At 36.8% G+C, this 20,971-nt stretch overlaps 1 protein-coding gene across 1 annotated transcript; it reads right to left on the bottom strand.

The window, feature by feature from the left end:
- Nucleotides 1-326: 326 nt before the first annotated feature.
- LOC125226721 (ADP-ribosylation factor-like protein 8) lies at nucleotides 327-17,790 on the bottom strand. The gene is made up of 5 exons (XM_048130801.1): nucleotides 17,582-17,790; nucleotides 10,321-10,401; nucleotides 5,536-5,609; nucleotides 3,071-3,232; nucleotides 327-774 (listed from the first exon to the last, which is right to left on the bottom strand). Exons 1-5 carry the CDS (start codon nucleotides 17,702-17,704, stop codon nucleotides 651-653), a joined length of 564 nt encoding a protein of 187 aa, XP_047986758.1. The 5' UTR covers nucleotides 17,705-17,790; the 3' UTR covers nucleotides 327-650.
- Nucleotides 17,791-20,971: the final 3,181 nt, after the last annotated feature.

Here is a 20,971-nt window from a genome sequence, read left to right as displayed (position 1 = left end):
TTTCTAAATCGGTGTTATGCCAGGGCGATACTGAGACATTCATTCATCATTCTGACAGCAAACTTCAAAATCCACCAATCCAATAAATGTCGATTTCATATAATTGGTGGATTTAGAAGTTTCCTTTGTTTGTTGGTTTCCATTTTTTTGTTTTTTTGGGGATTTAGGTTATACGATAGATATACAAGAGAGCACAACAACAAGACTTCTTCAGGCAACTTTTTTCTCATTTTTAACCCCCGACGCAAAAACGACAGGGTGTTATAAGTTTGACGTGTCTGTCTGTGTGTGTGTCTGTCTGTGGCATCGTAGCTCCCGAACGGATGAATCGATTTAGATTTAGTTTTTTTGTCTGAAAGCTGAATTAGTCGGGAGTGTTCTTAGCCACGTTTCATGAAAATCGGTTTACTATGTTGCGGTCGGGGGTTTTTTTCAAAATTTTAATTTCAGTCAACAACACGCGGTCTGGCGTATGGAGAGGAGGTCATCCTATAAACAAAGTTTCCAGCAAATTTTTGCCAGTTGATCAACAAAATCGCTCAAACAAATATTTACCATGCATACGTGGCTTTATCCGTCTTCTATCAGATCGAGCGCAGAGCTAGTCTAGGTACTACCAGAGCCTAGATGTATATCCACTAGATGGCGGCTTAGCGCGCGGCGCCCGACTTGCTGTGCTGGATAAGCCACTGCAGCGTGATGTCGATGTTGTCCTTCTCCTTGCACGAGATCGAGTAGCAGCAGATCTCGCGGTCTTGGATTGCTGAGAGGTTCCTGAAATTGTTTAATGAAGATTTTTAACCTTATAAAATCTTACGGCACTCAATAATTCAATCGTGTTTTAGGTATCCCTTTTTTTAACCCCCGACGCAAAAACAATGTTATAAGTTTGATGTCTGTCTGTCTTTGGCATCGTAGCTCCCGAACGGATGAACTTTAGAAAGATTTTAGCCGTGTTTGATAGAAGTTGATCCACTAAATCTTGTGGTTAAAAATAATAAACCTTTCAATTCAGATTTCTTATCGTATTGCAATAATCTAAACATCCAAATTATAAACAAATCAATTATTTTTGTAGTTGGTACCAGACCTGTTCGTCGCCTTGCTATTGCCTGTTTGCCCCACCCAACCATACACAGGCTGGTACCGACTCCAAAAATAATTGATTTGTTTATAATTTGGATGTTTAGCTTATTGCAATACGATAAGAAATCTGAATTGAAAGGTATATTATTTTTGGCTTTTTAGTTTCTCCGTGTTTTGTAACGCGCTTATTTTTGAAGGCGGTTTTATTTTTTGTTAAAAAGTTTATTTATTTGTTGATTTTTAGTGGTTCCTAGTGATATTATATGTATCAGTCCGAATACATGTACAGTAGTGAAAGAATTATCCTTTAACTCCTAACCATTGAGGAGTTGACCTTCCATCATCAGCTCAGCCACATAAAATTATTACCATCAGACGTAAATACTGGTGTACCTTTGAAAAATAGACTAAAAACATTACATGTGCCTATAACATTTGAAGAGTTCCCTCGATTTCTCCAGGATCCCATCATCAGACCCTGATTTGGTGCCAATGGGACCATCTCGGGGTTATACCGGTTCGATCAAAAAAAAAATTTTGAAAATCGGTCCACGATTCTCGGAGATATCGAGTAACATACATACAAAAAAAAAATCAGTCGAATTGAGAACCTCCTCCTTTTTTGAAGTCGGTTAAAAATAAAACATGCTTAGGTAATATGTCGTATAAATGTCGAACAAGTCAAACTAATCAAATAAACAATTAAGAGGAAAAATAAAATGAGAAAATTTAAAACAATGTCAAAACAGATTACAGGTCAGTCAAATAAAAATTCATAAATTGTCTAGCAGTTTTGCATAAGTATGCTAAACGATCGGCAAACATGTCAACGTCAACGTGCTGAGTGAGCATCGCCTGGAGAAGCGTTAAAGCACGCGTGGTGGGCGCGTGCCTCGCGTAACACGTGCGAGCGGTCGGCCGCTGCTAGGTTATTAGATAAGTCAACGAGCTTTTAAACGGTACAATATGTCAGAAAATTCTTAATTATTACAAAGTTTGTTTGGTTTAATTTAGTTTCATTCAATAGTTCAATGTTACAATTAATTATTAAATTAATTTTTTAAATCATTTTTAGTTATGCAACTGAAAGTAACATTAGTAGATATTTGCAAAATAGTAAATGATAATGCGAGCGTCTCTCACTGTAGTGAGTCACTTACATTCTCTCGATGAGGCCGTGCTCGTCGAGCGCGTGCGGCAGGTCCCGCTTGTTGCCAGCACTAGCGCGGGGATGAGCTGGTCTCACTGTAGTGAGTCACTTACATTCTCTCGATGAGGCCGTGCTCGTCGAGCGCGTGCGGCAGGTCGCGCTTGTTGCCAGCACTAGCGCGGGGATGAGCTGGTCTCACTGTAGTGAGTCACTTACATTCTCTCGATGAGGCCGTGCTCGTCGAGCGCGTGCGGCAGGTCCCGCTTGTTGCCAGCACTAGCGCGGGGATGAGCTGGTCTCACTGTAGTGAGTCACTTACATTCTCTCGATGAGGCCGTGCTCGTCGAGCGCGTGCGGCAGGTCCCGCTTGTTGCCAGCACTAGCGCGGGGATGAGCTGGTCTCACTGTAGTGAGTCACTTACATTCTCTCGATGAGGCCGTGCTCGTCGAGCGCGTGCGGCAGGTCCCGCTTGTTGCCAGCACTAGCGCGGGGATGAGCTGGTCTCACTGTAGTGAGTCACTTACATTCTCTCGATGAGGCCGTGCTCGTCGAGCGCGTGCGGCAGGTCCCGCTTGTTGCCAGCACTAGCGCGGGGATGAGCTGGTCTCACTGTAGTGAGTCACTTACATTCTCTCGATGAGGCCGTGCTCGTCGAGCGCGTGCGGCAGGTCCCGCTTGTTGCCAGCACTAGCGCGGGGATGAGCTGGTCTCACTGTAGTGAGTCACTTACATTCTCTCGATGAGGCCGTGCTCGTCGAGCGCGTGCGGCAGGTCCCGCTTGTTGCCAGCACTAGCGCGGGGATGAGCTGGTCTCACTGTAGTGAGTCACTTACATTCTCTCGATGAGGCCGTGCTCGTCGAGCGCGTGCGGCAGGTCCCGCTTGTTGCCGAGCACTAGGACAGGAATGCCGGTGAGCTGCTGCTTCTCGAGCAGGCTGTGGAGTTCGTTGCGGGACGCCTCGATCTTGTCGCTGTCAGCCGCGTCCACCATGTACCTGTAAATTTGTGTAAATTAGTAATTTGGGATAAAATAATGGGAACTCGAACCCCTTACGACTAGAATAAGTTGCCAAACTTTTGGGATGCTGACAATAAACTTCCCCATCCGGCCTAGATGACTATCTTATTGTGCTGGATACTATCAAAGAGTATTAAGTATTATAGAGAGTTACTGTCAAAGTAAAATGTGTAAAACACTGATTTAATAATAACAGGCCTTTGCATCTATAACAGATGATTCAAGCAGCATCCTTGCGACACTTACGTTCGTGGCTGTATAGCCCAGTTCGAGAGAGGATCCCTCGTCCGCACCCATGGCAGGTGTATGCTCCCCCAGATGGGCGGGGGTTAGAGGCCTGCTCGTGACGCCTCATGCGTTTATCATTCAAGGAGGAGAACCAGGCGTTGTCGTGCTTGGATTGACCGTCATGGACAACACGGCGCCACGTAGGTCGGTCTTCGGCCAGCCGCTGCCACTGGTTGCATGGAATATCAAATGTGACCATGTCACGCTTCACGCAATCTTTAAAGCGCAGCATTGGCCGTCCGACCGGTCTCTTTGCATCTGCAACCTCTCCCAGCAGGATTTGACGTGGTAAACGAGTCTGCTCCATTCGATACACATGCCCGAGCCACCTCAGTCGCCTCTTCTTTAGTATGGCTGTGATACTAGGAAGCTGTGCCTCGGCTAGAACAGACTCGTTTGTCACGCGATCCTTCCATGTGATGTGTTTGTGTGTGTGTGTGTGACTGATTTAAACTTTCACGATTATTACACATAATTATTTTTAAAATCGGGACTTAATCGCGTATAACTACATATTAAACTGACCTCCAACGTTTCAAGGACGGCGTTGTCCCCGTGGTCTCGGGAAAATGTGTAATCAGTAATCACAGTGCATAGACTGCCGTCGCTCGACATAGGCTTAAAACTTTTAAACCTCAGTTTTGACAATTTGGTCCATATTCTTAGCTTGATATGTGTTAAAATTTCAAATATTTTTATTAGAGCCATCTTGCCGAGCGTTCCCCAAAGGTGTAACGCCATCTTGGCCACCGTACCTTTTTCATTATGGTTTTGAGGTACGTTTTTTCTTAGACTTTATCCGTTTATACGGAGTTCAGGGTTGCCAACCGTAAAGCAAACTTCCTCGTACGTATGCAGCTAAAATTCTCGTATTTAGACTTTCAAACCTCGTACATATAAAAAATATTATTATTATGCATCGAAAACGTGTTTAAAACAAAATTAAGCATATTATACTATCGGGACCACTCCGTAAAGTACCTAAGAAATGATCGCACCGCACCGCGTCTGTGGATTTTTTTCACGTAAGTGATAGCGATAAAAAAATAACACTGTCGCTCTCACTTTCGTGAAAACATTCCAAGGTGCGGTGCGGTGTGGTTGTTGAAGCGATAGCTGCCATAGACAATCATCGCGTAAATGGTGTAAAAAGATTCAAAATGCTAATAATATATATCCAATTGGCCATATTATCAAAATCTCGTACATATTTGTACGAGGTTAATAGTATCCTCGTACCTCGTACGGTTGGCAACCCTGACGGAGTTACGAGTACATATATTATGTATTTGATACTATCGAATAGCTAGCTACCCTCGCATACCTATTACCTATAATTTACATTAAATTCATCGAGTTTGAGTCCAGGAAAGGAATAACAAGGAACTCCCACGGACCCTGTGTGTGACTGTATGGAGCTCATCAAATAGAATATTAAAAATATATGTGAGTGTGTTTAGTAAAACGTCCCATTTTGTTTGTCGGTTACCATTAAGGCGAGATTGACTTGTATCTTTATATGAATAAACTGACAATTCGGCTTTACAGCAATCGACAAAGTAGGACGTTTTCCCGTGCACACTCACATATTAAATATTATTGGACATCCTTACACAGATTGATATACAGCATAGAAAACATCCCTGACTATCTGTGTTCTGATGAGATCACACAAATAAGATGCCCTTACCGGGATTTGAACACCAGTGGCCCGTTTCTCGAAAGGTACAAGCCTTGTATTACAAGTGTGTTTCCATGGAAACCCATACGATTTGACAGTTCGCGCACTTGTAATACAAGGCTTGTACCTTTCGAGAAACGGGCCCCAGACCGCGGCTTAGCAGGCAGGCCTAAACGCTAGGCCAGATAGGTCGTCAAAATATCCAACAATATTAGCTTTTTAAAAGGAAGTAGGTAACAATGACTCCATAGTCTGATTTAATTTAGCTGTTATCAACTAATATAGACGTAAATAAAAAAAATAGTACATACACAATAGCGTTGACGCCGCGGCAGTACCTCTCCCACATGGAGCGGAATCTGGGCTGGCCTCCGATGTCCCAAACCTGCACATACAAACATACACTCATACATATTCATACAATTAAAGACTAGAGGCAATGATAGACAGTCAACGACCGGGCAGTGTTGATTATGTTCACAGAATTAAAATTAGATAGAAGAGACAAGTTCATCTATTTGTAATATGGCGGCCGAGCGTGTCAGATTTTGTACTGAAGTTGTTAATTGCCTGTGATTTTTTTATACGTCCCAGGCCCTTGACTGTTTATAATTTTTGTGTTGTTGGAAATTAAATATCACGTAACGAGGCATTTTTTAATGTTTTTGTAAGTTGAATTACAAAAATTACGCCCGAAAGCTGCAAGCTGCGATTAAAGACGGACAACTCTTCTTTACCAAAATAAAATACAAATAGTACATTACGATACAAGTGCGAAAAAGACGGAAGTTTCGAAACAAATAGATAAATTAAAACACGACAGAAGGGAGTGTTTTAAATCGACACGAGTTACGAATTTCTTTTTCGCACGTGTATCGTACGTTTTTCAGTACAGATACAGATGGCTCCGAAGTTCGATCTGACAAAAAATGAACCACTTCTCGCACTAGTGCGTAAAAAAGCACCATCTGTACTGAAAATACTGTTACAGGTTGATATTTTATGAAGGTGTAAATAACTATATACCTATGTCTAATACAGATGTAGTGGGAAATGTTTTTTTCCTTCGTGTTATCACGGAAACTCACGAACGTGTCATGCTATTCGGTCAACGTTTGCTATGAAAGTGGCGGCTGGTGAAAATTTCTGCTAGGCAACACAGCAAAAAGAAACCTACCTTTGCAATCTTTGCATTAGATACTTTACTAATCAATTAAGAGCGCTTTCAAAAAATCTGCTTGCTCGCATTTCGACGCCGGCGGCGCTGGCGTGCGCCTGTGTGCAGACGCACACTATAACCAGAAGCATAACGATTGTAGCCTGCGGTACAGACATAGCGTGCGATCCTCTTCGAACAAACCTTACGTGCGGCTAGAGCGAAAGGGATAGCATTCATGGTCGGTACCGCCACGCCGTCAGTGGCGTTGCGGACTAACCATTATTGATACTTGCGTAAAAACACCACCATATATATTACATATTTGCATACATGATTTCGTGCATAAATAATTGACCTTTTAGTTTAATTATTAAACTTATCACAGTTTTTTTTATTAAAACGTGTGTAGCCTTGGAAGAAATAAATTAAAAAACTTTTATAATATAATAAATTGTGTATATAATATTGTCTTCTGTCACCGCGATAGTTACTCATGAAATAAATTTATGGAATCAGATTATATCGCGTATAATGAATATAATCCGTTTTCTTAGTTTTATTTTATTTTGTATATGATATGTTTTCTAGGTTCTTTTCGGTGAAGGAAAACATCGTGAGGAAACCGGACTTATTCCAATAAGGTCTAGTTTACCGTTTGGGTTGAAAGGTCAGATGGCAGTCGCTTTCGTAAAAACTAGTGCCTACGCCAAATCTTGGGATTAGTTGTCAAAGTGGACCGCAGGCTCCCATGAGCCGTGGCAAATGCCGGGATAACGCAAGGAAGATGATGATGTTTTCTAGGTACATATACAGAGTGGGGCCTGTAACAAAGGCGAAGAATTGAACTCTAGGCTATTCTCCTTAAGCCGTTTTCACACTATCCGATCCGATATCGGATGTCGGAAGCATTTCAATAGAAAAAATCCAAGATGGCGCCTGTAATGTATGGGATATCGGTCCGACATCCGATATCGGATCGGATAATGTGAAAACGCACTTATACTGATCAACATTTGTTCGGCGACTTTTAAAAATAACTTGTATTTTGATTTTTATCACCCTTGAAAGTTTTTTCTAAGAGGTAATGTATTGCGAATTCTGTTAAGTCTAAAGTGTGACAGACAACGTCAATGACAACAATAATGGCGTACATTGAAGCTAATATTTATTTTGTATGAAAAATTAAAAATTTAAAGACTTCATAATTTTTAAAAGTCACTGAATAAATGTTGATCAGTATAAGGAGAATAGCCTACAGTTCAATTCTTCGCCTTTGTTACAGGCCTCACTCTGTATATAATGGAACTAAGATCGGTTTTCTTTAATTTTAAGTAGTTTTTTTTATATTTAAAATGTAAGAGTTTTGACTTTTGAATGATTCACGGTTATTTTCATTAGACTTATATTCACGGTCTATATCCCGGTCAATATAAGTTTAATATTTAAAATGTGTTTTTAGGGTTTCGTAGTCAACTAGGAACCCTTATAGTTTCGCCATGTCTGTCTGTCTGTCCCTCCGTCCGTCCGCGGATAATCTCAGTGACCGTTAGAACTAGAGAGCTGAAATTTGGTACCAATATGTATATCAGTCACGCCGACAAAGTGCAAAAATAAAAAGTGGAAAAAATGTTTTATTAGGGTACCCCCCTACACGTACCTAAAGTAGGGAGTGATTTTTTTTTTCATTTCAACCCTAACGTATGATTTATTGTTGGATAGGTATTTAAAAATGAATTACTGAAATCGTTTTTTGATAATATTAATATTTTCGGGAATAATCGCTCCTAAAGAAAAAAAAAGTGTGTCCCCCCCCACTCTAACTTTTTAACCATATATTTAAAAAATATTTAAAAATCACAAAAGTAGAACTTTATAAACTTTCTAGGAAAACTGTTTTGAACTTGATAGGTTCTGTAGTTTTTGAAAAATATGGAAAACTACGGAAGAGCCGAGCGGCTATTTACCAACGCGGCTTTAAAAACCGGCCGAGAGCGTGTCGGGCCACGCTCAGTGTAGGCACTGAGCGTGACCCGACACGCTCTCGGCCGGTTTTTAAATATTATGTTGTTTTAATTGCATGGAGCACAGGAAGGTCCACATCTATGTATTGGTTTTTTGTAAGGAAATACAACTCTACGCTACGCCTACCTGCTTTAGTTGACTGTTGACACACTGAGACAGTGGATGCGCCAGAGTATAAAAGAGTGATTACCATCTCTTGGCAAAGATCTTGTTGAGACGAATCAAACGAACCCAAACACGAAGTGGTTTCAAGACCTGGTCGTGGAATACTCTTGACTACCTTCCAGCTTCATCATCAGATCCTGGGTACCATCTCTTGTCAAAGATATTGTTGAGACGAATCAAACGAGCCCAAACACAGAAGAGTTTCAAGACCTGGTTGTTGAATACTCTTGACTACCTTCCGGCTTCACCATCAGATCCTGGGTACCATCTCTTGTTAAAGATCTTGTTGAGACGAACCAAACGAGCCCAAACACGGAGTGGTTTCAAGACCTGGTTGATGAATTCTCTTGACTACCTTCCAGCTTCATCATCAGATCCTGGGTACCATCTCTTGTCAAAGATCTTGTTGAGACGAACCAAACGAGCCCAAACACGAAATGGTTTCAAGACCTGGTTGATGAGAACTCATGACTACCTTCCGGCTTCATCATCAGATCCTGGGTACCATCACCTCTTGTCAAAGATCTTGTTGAGGCAAATCAAACGAGCCCAAATACGAAATGGTTTCAAGACCTGGTTGATGAGAACTCATGACTACCTTCCGGCTTCATCATCAGATCCTGGGTACCATCACCTCTTGTCAAAAATCTTGTTGAGGCGAATCAAACGAGCCCAAACACGAAATGGTTTCAAGACCTGGTTGATGAGAACTCATGACTACCATCTGACTTCATCATCAGATCCTGAGTACCATCTATTGTCAAAGATTTTGTTGAGACGAGTCAGTAACCTCAAATGATATTCAATAATAAATAATACTTACTAAAAATATTAGTCAAGTTAATTAGTTAGTTACCAAAGTCGTCAACCCAAGGATCAAAGTTTTCGGTCGCAGTATACATGCAACAGTACAGCCAAACACGCACACAAGTGCGGTTTTGGACACGGCGGTGCCGCACACAATGACAAAATAACTTCGCGATCGTCGAGCCGCGTGCGGAGCGGACTAACATACGTCCTGCCTCTACAAGCTCTGCCGCGGTACTGACATCGCAAGCGCGCGTAACCGGTAATAAGGAGGCATTTTTAAAAAATCGTCAAAAGTATTAAATTGCAATTAATAGAATACTTTTGCATAAAATCTGTTTGAGTAAGCGTTGCAGATTATTTTTATATTAAAACTACTTCAAAAACACGTAAGTTTTCGAAGAAATTGACACTTATTCTGAGGTGATTTCTGAAACAAATTGGATTCATCATATCCTCATTTACTCTATTCTAAAGCCTTATAACAAAGAAGTAGTCTCAGATAATTGTAGTACAGGATATACATAATACAAATTTACCACTTGAAGCATTCAAAACTATCCAAATTTTACAAATTAGACGGACTAAGTCAGCACTTTTCGCGGGTTTTCCTAAACATGCACCAGAAAAAAAATCATAATTAATTAAGTGAGTTAGTTTTTAAAAATCCAGTCTCACAACATGTAAGTTAAGAAGATGTCCTAATCGAATCCTGAACTTAATAAGTCTTTTAGATGACGGAAAGTGTAGCATTTTGCCGACTAAAACTATCAATTTTACATTATTACGACGTTTTCGTTGAATGCCCTCTTAATAATCAATCTTAATAATAATCAAATCTTTAGTAATCAATTTTAGGCAAGCCGGTGGGAATCGGCTTGTATGGATCAGCCGCTGCTGGTAGCTGCCTAGCTACAGTAATGTTGTGCGGTTTTTTTCTTACCTTGATAGTGACGTTGCCTTTAGTGATTTTGCGCATGTTGAAGCCGACTGTGGGGATCATATCTTCACTGAACTGGCCAGACTGTAACCAACAATCATCATGTCATTGACGTGTATATCCATACTAATATTATAAATGGGAAAGTGTGGTCCGTCTTTCACGACAAAACGGAACGACGAATTGACGTGATGTTTTAAGTGGAGATAGTTGATGCGATGGAGAGTGACATTGGCTACTTTTTGTCTCTTTCTAACGCGAGCGAAGCCGTGGGCAAAAGCTAGTTACTTCATAAAGGCGGACCATACCTAGGACCCAGACTTAGAACACCGGTGCCGGCGCGGAATCAGCTACTAAATATTGTCTTAAATATTACGAAATCTAGGAAAAGGTATTTTGATTTTGATGTAAAATAGACCCAATTTATATTACATAGAAAGGACTCTTCCTGTCTTTCAGTTTTGTCATAAACGAAATTCATCAAAAAAATTCAATTAAAATGGGAATTATTGGTATGATAGATACCCTTGTCACTAAAAAAGGCGCGAAATTCAAATTTTCTATGAGAATTAAAGCTTCGCCCCTACATTTTCAATCAATTTTTAAAGGTATGTCAATGATTCCGCCAACGTGTTTCAAATTTGCCGGCTTTTTTTAGAGCCATGATTTGAATGACCGTCTACAGGGTGGTCCAATCCAAGGGTGGTCATGACGTCAAGATTTTTTTTTCAGATTCCTCACATCCTGGACTATCAGAATATACCTATACCCCATGTTTATTAGCCAATTTTTTGTATTTTATTTTTATTTTTCTTTTTCCTTAAAATAATTATTTAAAAACCTGTTGAGTTTTTCACTAGTTTCTTCCTGCATGATCATCACAAACGAAGCATTTACTGAAAAATACTAATTTACGTTCAATATTTTATCACTTTTTTTGCTTTTATGAAGGTCAAGCACAGGTTGTAAAATTACCCAAAATCATTCGGATACTTAGCTGGTATTTTCTTACTTAAACACAAAATATAAGTTTGATACGTATTGAACGTAAAACTTTGAAGTTGGTATTTTTTTATCCAACTTGTATCAAAGTGAGGGCGTTGATTTTTATTTCAGTAAATGCGCCGTTTGTAGTGATGATTTTACAAAAAATAAACTAGTAAAAAACCTTAACAGTTTTTTTAATAAATTAATTTCTTCCTCTTAGAATTTCTCAATGAAGATAATTTCAAAAATTTGTAACTCGAAAACTACAAAAATGGGGTATTTTCGAATAGCCCATGATGTGAGGAAACTAAAAAAATATTTTGACGTCAAGGTTTGGCTTTGGACCAACCTGTATAAAAAGGCGTATGATTGACCCCTAAAATTTCAACCGTCCTTACCAAACTACCTACTTGTTTTTTAAGTTGCACAGTACAAATGCACTTATTTGCGCTGTTATCAAGTCAATGTTACATTACCGATAAGCGTGTCAATGAACTTGTGCGGATTGACAGATAGACAGAACGCTGGAATTATTGAGACAGTCAAGGTCAAACTGTTAATCGAATTTTAATATTTGGCATTGCGATTATATTCTTAGCTAAATAAACGTAAGGTCCGGTTTAGTGATGGGTCGTTACCGGTAATATTACTAAAACGAGTATTTTACCAGTAATGTTACTAGTAATATTACCACTTAGCGGTAATTTAGAGAAATATAGATATAAAAATAGACAAAAAAGATTTATTTTGTGTTTATTTATACAGAGGATACATGTTGCACTGTATTATAACAAAAAATAATACCTACCTAACGTCAATTAGTAAACTACCAATATTACCAGTAATATTCCAAATACTACCGAGTATTTTACCAATCTTACTGGTAATATTTCTATAGTGGTATGATTTGAAAGTTACAATGCATCATAACTTAAAGGAATAATATGGCGAAAATATAACGAAAATTTGTTAAATCAGTTTTAATTTGTTATATTAGGGTTCCGTACCTCAAAATGGAAAAACAGAACCCTTATAGGATCACTGTCCATCTGTCACAGTCACATCGCAGCCAATTTTCTCCGAAAGTACGGGATCAAATAACTTGAAATTTGATAGACGTATGTAACCTTATGTCCCAAAGACGGACATGTAACTTACATTAATACATCATAGGGGTCACTTTTGGGGGTAATGTAAAAATTACAAATTAAGGATTTTTAATGAATGTTTGTTACATATCACATGAAATAGCTTATTATAGCTATAATTCTATAATCATAATCTCAAAAATGATTTTTTTAAATTAATTTAAGAAAAGAGGCAATAAATATTATGATATTTCCCAGCTACACCATATTTTTGATCACCTGTAGTACCACGACCGCAGAACCAAAAGGCAAAATAATAGAAATTTTCCTGCATACTCCATATTTCCTATCACTTGTAGTACCAGGACCATAGAACCGAAAGGTGGTAAGGCCGGGTTACACAGCCGTATGCACAGTTGCACACAGATTAGTTTATATATTGTAAATAGTAGAAAATTAATAGGGTAGTATTTTATTTTTGCTTAAATCTCATCTAACAAATTTTTGCTCATAACTGTAAATAGTAGAAAAATGGTCCGATTATGGAGTTTCACTTCTTACTGTACCTCCGAGTACAAAAGAGAGAAAAAAAACCGGCCGTCCTACTCTCACTTGGCCAGTTTTTTTCACATTACCTATTCGATAAAACAACACATAGTTAACACAAAGTTATTGGGTACCTAATGCAGACTTGCATTGAAGTATTACAATAGATAGGTACCGTAAACTGGGGTTACATTGATCAGTTTTAAAGTTTAAACTTCTCTAGCTTCTACATTTAATGTCAAAAAAATTGGAACATCAACTTTTTTTGCTGCTAAAAATCTAGAAAAGCTAACAAAATAATGTACCGTACGGTACAGAGAGAAAATAGGTAGTACCTATAGGTACGGAGAAAAAAAAAACGAAACCTAGGTTTTTTTAGTAATCGAATATAACCCCTTACAGAAGTACTTCATCTCAAGGAAACATAAAAATCGGTTCGCAGGTTCAAAAGTTACAACTACTTAATGCTATTTTGGGGTTACTTTGATCAAAAATATAAATTACCATCTTCGAAAAATCAACATTATTTAAGATTGTCTCAATATTTATCACCAAAAGAGATCAAATTATCAGCCTCAATAAGTACCTTGACATATTACACAAATTACACAATAATCAACTTTGTGTAAGTATGGTCAATGTTACCCCATGCAGGTGATCAAAGACCCCCCATAAAGTAAATAATTAGTAATCAAATTCTTAGTTTGAATTTTAACACAAAACTCAATACAATGATATAACTAAACATATTTCTGGCAAGCTAATATTCACTGTGAACTTTTTACTTTAATACCCACTAAGTTCGTTTAGAAGTTGTTTGAACATGGTAAATAGCGATAAACTATACTTACATTTTGACACGTGATTTGCACTGCGTTAGAACAGCTAATGGCAGTAACTCTCGATAGTGCCAACGCCGTTAAAAAAATGGACAGATGCGTTGAGCTTGAGACATTTAGAATTTTGCGTTTAAAAATAAAACGGAGTTTTAATCAATATAACCCCAAGTATCAAAGTAACCCCAGTTTACGGTAATTAGCTAATTACGTTTTTATCGTCGAGTACACATTTTGTCAAAATAAATAAATTTGGTAAGGTGCCACTCCAACCAAAGCTGTCAATTTCCTACTATTTAGCCTGATGTGTGCGAAGTTATGAGTTTAACAAAATGTTTTTTATATTTTATGGAACAGGGACAAATATCCAAATATTAGATATATATCTGCCACATGATATCACAAATTTATAAGAAGTATATTTGCAGTTGGTCACAATGTAGGAAAGGAATGTTTCCAGTAAGACTGGTAATTTACTCGGTATTATTGGGAATATTACTAGTAAGATTGGTAATTTACTCCCCGAGGCACACTACGAGTTTTGTAAGTTTTATGATGGCGACTTAGTCATACATAATTTAAAAAATAACCATCGCGTCTCATAAAAATCGCAAATTTTGTATATTACCCGGTTTTGGTAATATTACCGGTAAGATTGGTATTTTACTGGTAATATTCCCAAATGGAAAAATACTGGTAACGAGTATTTTACCGACGACCCATCACTAGTCCGGTTTCGCTTTAGAAGGTCATGGCACTTTGAAAACCTCGTATCTTCCTACTGCGAGTTAAGTTGTCAAGCAACTACATAATTTTAGTGATTTGGTTCTAAAATTGTTAAGATTTTTTCCCCTCACTAGCTCGGAAACACGTGTTTTGTCCTTTAATACCAGCGGGTAAAAACGCATTTTATCCACTAGTGGATAAAGTAATTTGACCTTGAATATCGTCATTTTTTCTGCTTTAAAATTGATAAAAGTGAGTGAATCTAGTGATGACGATGATTTACCACCTGTGGAACTACTGGAAGTAGTGATAAACGCGTTTTTTGCGTTGTATTTTCCTCGCTATAGTGAGGGGAAAAGTTTTGTGTTACACTCGGGTGCAAATGTATTTTACTTCTCGTGTGTTGAAAAACTCGCAAGCTCAGGATTCCATTCTCGAACCACTCGCTACGCTCGTGGTTCAACTATAGAATCTTTTCGCTTGCTCGTTTTTCAATTCCACACTCGGCGTTAAAATACAACTTTGCACTCTTGTATAACAAATAACTATTATTAAGCTCGCAATATCCTACAATGACCGCAGTTAACCCGTTATACGAAGAAGTTGGAAATTTAATTTTAAATCAGTATGTAGACCGATAGTCCACTATCATATGTTTATCATAGAAATATTATCAAAGGTATTATGCCGTCCTTTTTCTTCACGTTGGAGATAAAGAGAGGCATAGACCTATGATCATATTTCTATGATAAACATATCAGCAATTCCCGTCAACTTTGTACAAAAATTAAGGGAAAAGTTAAATTTGTTTTTATTAATTCCTATTTTGTTACCAAGATTTTGTTGATTAATTGAGATTTTATTAAGTTTTATTTCGTCATTAAGGTTCTCTAGTATCTATATTTTCTTAATTATAACAATTATCCTGTATATATCTTACGAAAGTCGAATTATATTACTAAATGTTGGTAACAAAATAGGATCAATTAAAATTTGCTGACGTGGCATTGTACAAAGTTGACGGGAATTGCTGATATGATAGTGAGATAGGCCATAGTCAAGGAAATATTTGAAAGGATCTCTATTCCAAATAAATAGTACATTACATACCTAGTATAGTAAGAAATATCTCGGATCATGTTTAAATGTGTCCACAATCATGTAATTGAGGCTTTCTTTTCTTATTTTCTTTTTAACCCCGATGCAAAAACCACGGGGTGTTATAAGTTTGACATGTCTGTCTGTCTGTCTGTGGCATCGTAGCTCCCGAACGGATGAACCGATTTAACCCCCCGAACCCCCGACTGCGACATAGTAGACCGATTTTCATGAAACATGGCTAAGAACACTCCCGACTAACTCAGCTTTCAGACAAAAAAAAACTAAATCTAAATCGGTTCAACCGTTCGGGGCCTACGATGCCACAGGCAGACACACACACAGACAGACAGACAAACAAACAGACAGACAGACAGACAGACAGACAGACAGACAGACAGACGGTCAGACAGACACATCAAACTTATAACACCCCTTCGTTTTTGCGTTGGGGGTTAAAAATAGGAATTAGTAATAGTATTAGATCATGGGAAGCAGATTGCCTTTATATAATACTCAATTTCAATATTGAATGCTAAATAAATGATAAAAATTTGACAAGAGCATACAAAAGGTAAACAATACTGGAAATCTGTATCTTATAACAGGAGGCAACTCCAAAATTAGAGATACCAAAATAAGTTGGCAGCGATTTTGACAAGTTTGCCTTACTGGTGCGAATGTTATCATAAACTTATTCTCTTTTAAATTTTCAAGCTGAAACCCCAGGGAGCCAACGGAGCTTGAAATGTTAAATACCCAAACACAGATTTATTTCAACATACAAGGGTGAAGGACACAGCTAGTCCTGCTACTAGGATAATTATATTCTGAATGTCATTGTAATATACCAGGCACTCCAATCATTCGGAAGCGCCTACTAATCCATTAAAATCTGATAGGGCCGGATGCCTATGGCCTCAGAATCAATTTTAGCCCAACCAAGAATATAACAAGATTAAACATTTATGGGACAGGCTCATGGCGGAATTCAGATGCATTTGCAACTTGCCACAGACTAAAGTCATTTAGTTACCACGTCACTTCTTTTATATCCAATATCACACATTAATATAAATAACAAATTGACTGACAAAAAAGAAAACTATTTAATTTGAACATGCCTTAAAATATTGAATTTAGATAATGGAGTCAAATAAGAAATAACTTCATATTAGATTCAGTATTGTCATCACAGAACTTTATTTAGATAGAAGAAACAAGTTCATCTATTTGTATAGGGGCCGAGCGTGTCAAATTTTGTACTGAAGTTGTTTCTTGCCTGTAATTTTAAATATGTCTCAGGCTCTTTATTGTTCATAATTTTTGTGTTGTTGCAATTGAATATCACGTAACGAGGCATTTTTTATGTTTTGATTGACTTCAACTTACAAAAATTGACGCCCGAAAGCTGCAAGCTGCGATTAAAGACGGACAACTCAGTGGATTTCACTGAGTTCATTTGACACGCTAAGTAGATACATTTGCTTGATCTATGGTATATATGACATCTGTGATTGTCATATTCTAAATAAATAATAGATATCAACATAGGGCATTGTCAATCCAATTTCTGATTTATCATAGTTACAAAAGAATATAAATATTTAAATTGTCCTTTCACTTGTTCTACAATCTACAAATCATGAATGCTCAAGTAATGAAGAAATGAGCTAATCAAGTTCATACGCATTTTTAGAATATTTTCTAATTATATTCGAGAAGATTTGTTAACTTGTTATATCCTTTGTTTAATATAGAAGTTTTTACTAACAAAGCACATTATATAAAAGCAATACGCAAGCCGAAATAACTTAGTCATTATTCACGAACTCGACAACACCAATGTAATAATATTAGTGCCTGAAATGCGATCCCTCTCAAAACTAACGGTATCTGCGCTCAACAGGCATTATGTTTATCGTGTAATCGCCAACAATGACTATGGTTAACACTTATTTATTGTTTTCCAAAGATACTAACTGCAATGACGTTCACAAATGTTGTTTTCCCGGAGTACTGCAATCCAACCAGAGTGAGCTCCATCTCTTCTTTCCAGAACAGGCTTTTAAACCAATCAAGGATACGATTAATCAAGGCTAACATTTTGAATTATAATAATCACAATAATTTAGCCTCAAAACGTAAAAATTATAACGCCTCTCGCGAAAAACTGCTGTCGACAATCGACATCGACTGTCACCAGTGGCGTTTAGTTCGAGCCTCGTAAAACAGTTTGTAACGACGTGTCACTAAACATAATTGGTTTGGTTAATTATAATGATATTATTATGTTTTGCATAATAAAACTTATTGCTCAAAAATTTATATAACACCAGGATATTGAAACTATGTACTTCATGTTTGTCTAACTTATAAATCTTATAATCCAATCCACACATATTTGCACATTTTTGCTTTATATGAAACGAAACGTTGTAGAATTGCAATGTTGCCATAGCTTAAATTCAATTTTCCCCATGACATGTCAAAAATGTGAGGTAGCGCCGTACCGCGGATTTATGTAAAAACGAGATGGTGAATGAATGATATTTTTTTTGTATTCTTTGATAATGATGATCAAGTATAGTCAAAAGATGATGCCGGGGTTCTGATACACTGGCCACCGTGGTCTATTAATCAATCCCTCATTAACCTAAGAAATTCTTATTAGAAACATCCATATTGTTGTTATTTTTTACACGACTGCCCAAAGAAAAAAAAGAGTGTAGGTATTGTTTAAAGTAGTTATTGGTCAGCATTGTAATGGTGACTGAAAAAATGTGACTGTGAAAATTTAGCAACAAAAATCTAGGTTTATTAAGTAAATATTTTGTGTGGAAAATGATAAAAACGATTTATTCATTGAAATTGGTTTTACTCATCCTTGGCTGAAAAAAGTCAATTAATTTACGACACGAGAATAAAGTTTGTATGAAAATATTAATTAATTTATAAAAATGTATTACTCAGCATTACAGTTAATCTAAGGCACAGTGAACTACAAAACAAATGAGAAATATAAAAAAGTATTAAGTACACACGAAAATACAAAAAAATAACATTTTAGCAAGGAAAAATTATTGTGCGTCTAGCGAAAAAGGGTATACTTAACTCAAATCAACTCGGTGAAAAAGGTCACAGAGGTGGGACTTGTGCCCTTTTTCACCGAGTCAATTTGAGTTTTACCCTTTTTCACTAGACCCACATAGTTCTTGATTGTTAATGTATATGACCTAAGTCTGTAATACCTGAGTCTGTGGTGATTTTAACAATACCAGTTAATCTAGTCAAATCAACGAGTTTTATTTCACATGATTATTATTCTTTATTGATCTTTCGAAAGTGAGTCTCGAACAATAAATGTATGATTTAAAAAAACATAATTGTTACAATAAAGACATTGTATTGACATGAAAATTCATTATTTATTTAATTTTACCCTAGTTATCGAAGTGTTTTTTAACAGCAGCCGAAAAGATAACGGTCCGTCAAGTGTAACTTGTTTTGTACCTACTATACTATGCTTATGACAACGTGACAAGGACATGAGTATATATATCTGACGTATCTGTGACTGTGAGAATATTTTTTTATTGAATGACTTCACGTTAAAAATCTACTTTTGAAATGAAATTAAATTAAAAAGTTTATTTCAGGTGTAATCCAATAAAAGTAACAAAAAACGATTCAATTTCTATGTTCGTTACATTAAATACAAAAATAAATTATATAAAATTTTACGAATATATATAAATTAATTTAAAGTCTTTGATTTATATTACTGTACAGTCCAAGTATTCAGTATACATGTGGACAAAGTGTCAAAAATATGTATCCACAACATTAACGTATAAGCAATATCAAAGTCGTGTAGATACACATATTATATGGCAGTCATAACTGTACTGTTATGGCACTGGGGGCCGATTTTGGAGTCTCATTCTCCCTTCGAATTCAGAAAATTGTCACTGAAAATAATAAGCAAGTCATCGTTTTCAACCGGTATTTTAGTGACAAAATCCCGCATGCGAGATTAAAAAATCGCCCCCTGTTCGTATCTATATCTAATACCTTGACTGTACTCAAGCAAAACTTGCATTTAAAATAAGTATATTTATAGTAATATAAATGGTGTACTTTATATCTCACAAAAAAAACGAATTAGTTTGTAAGAAGTACCTACCTACTAACAAATTATTGAAAAAAATTATACTTTATCCTAAACCTAATGGTTTAGGATAGGTACCTACATGATCATATTATTGCATAAACCGTGTCAGTACTTAAGTCTCTTTTTACACAGTTATCGATATTCAATAGCCTATTTTTTTTTTTCATATTTGTAATTGATTTGGGTGATCAAAATTAAATTAAAATTGTAACTTTCGTGAGCCATTGTAGTCAGCCCAAGATTTTGGCAATCATTTTATCAGCTTGACAGCCCGACCGATATTTTAAATAAACTTCGATAAAATTAGGTATGACGTTTATTTTATATATTTGCCAACTTGTTTTAGTCTGACTGTAATAAAATAGCAATTTTTATTTTTGTTATAATTTTTCAGTACTATTTTGAATAACTTTTTGTAACATAAGAACATAACGTATCAATAAAAAAATACTTAATACGTATAAGAGTACAAATACGACTTTTCAAAAAAAATAGCCCGATTTTACTTGCACAATGGTGGTAACATTAAAAAAAATGGCAATATTTTGAAGTCGTATGAAAAAGAACGGAACGTAACGTCAGTGTGTGATCTACAAAACCATCTATTTAATTAATTATCACCCAAAGCCACCTGGTTGACTTTTGGTAATATGAAGTTAACTGTTTAGTTTGTTTTATTTTTGTTTTAGTTAAATAACATCAGTAGTGAGATACATAAATATCAAACATTGTACTACTATATAATTCTGTAACAACAAAACAAAACTGAAGAATCTACTAGCTGTCTGCCGTCTGCAACCAGGTTTTCCATTTTTTATAATAGAATAGAATACATTTATTCTTTAATACACATACACACACACATATAAAATAAACATGTTATTTTAAGAAGACATAAACAAGAAGGATGTGCTACGAAAGAAAGGAAGAAAAAAGGAAGGTGTTTTTCTTTTCCAAAATACTAGGTCACAAAAAGGAAGAAAACAAAATTAAAGAAGTTTAGAGCTTTCCCGCTCTAAGTAATATGGAAATTATGTATTTCTTAATTAGGAGTTCCCTTTATGTCAACTATTGAAAGCTAATCTAATAAGACACCTTTACGACCTATAATTAGCCCAGTAACTATGCCTTATCACCTTCGTGCAGGCCACGCTCACGCGTTACGTTCCAGCTCCAGGCACGTAACGTGGTCCTAACAA

The sequence above is a fragment of the Leguminivora glycinivorella genome, chromosome 5 (assembly GCF_023078275.1).
Source record: "Leguminivora glycinivorella isolate SPB_JAAS2020 chromosome 5, LegGlyc_1.1, whole genome shotgun sequence".
Taxonomy (NCBI): domain Eukaryota; kingdom Metazoa; phylum Arthropoda; class Insecta; order Lepidoptera; family Tortricidae; genus Leguminivora; species Leguminivora glycinivorella.
The sequence above is the reverse complement of the archived record's forward strand: the minus strand, read 5'-3'. Positions and strand labels throughout refer to the sequence as shown.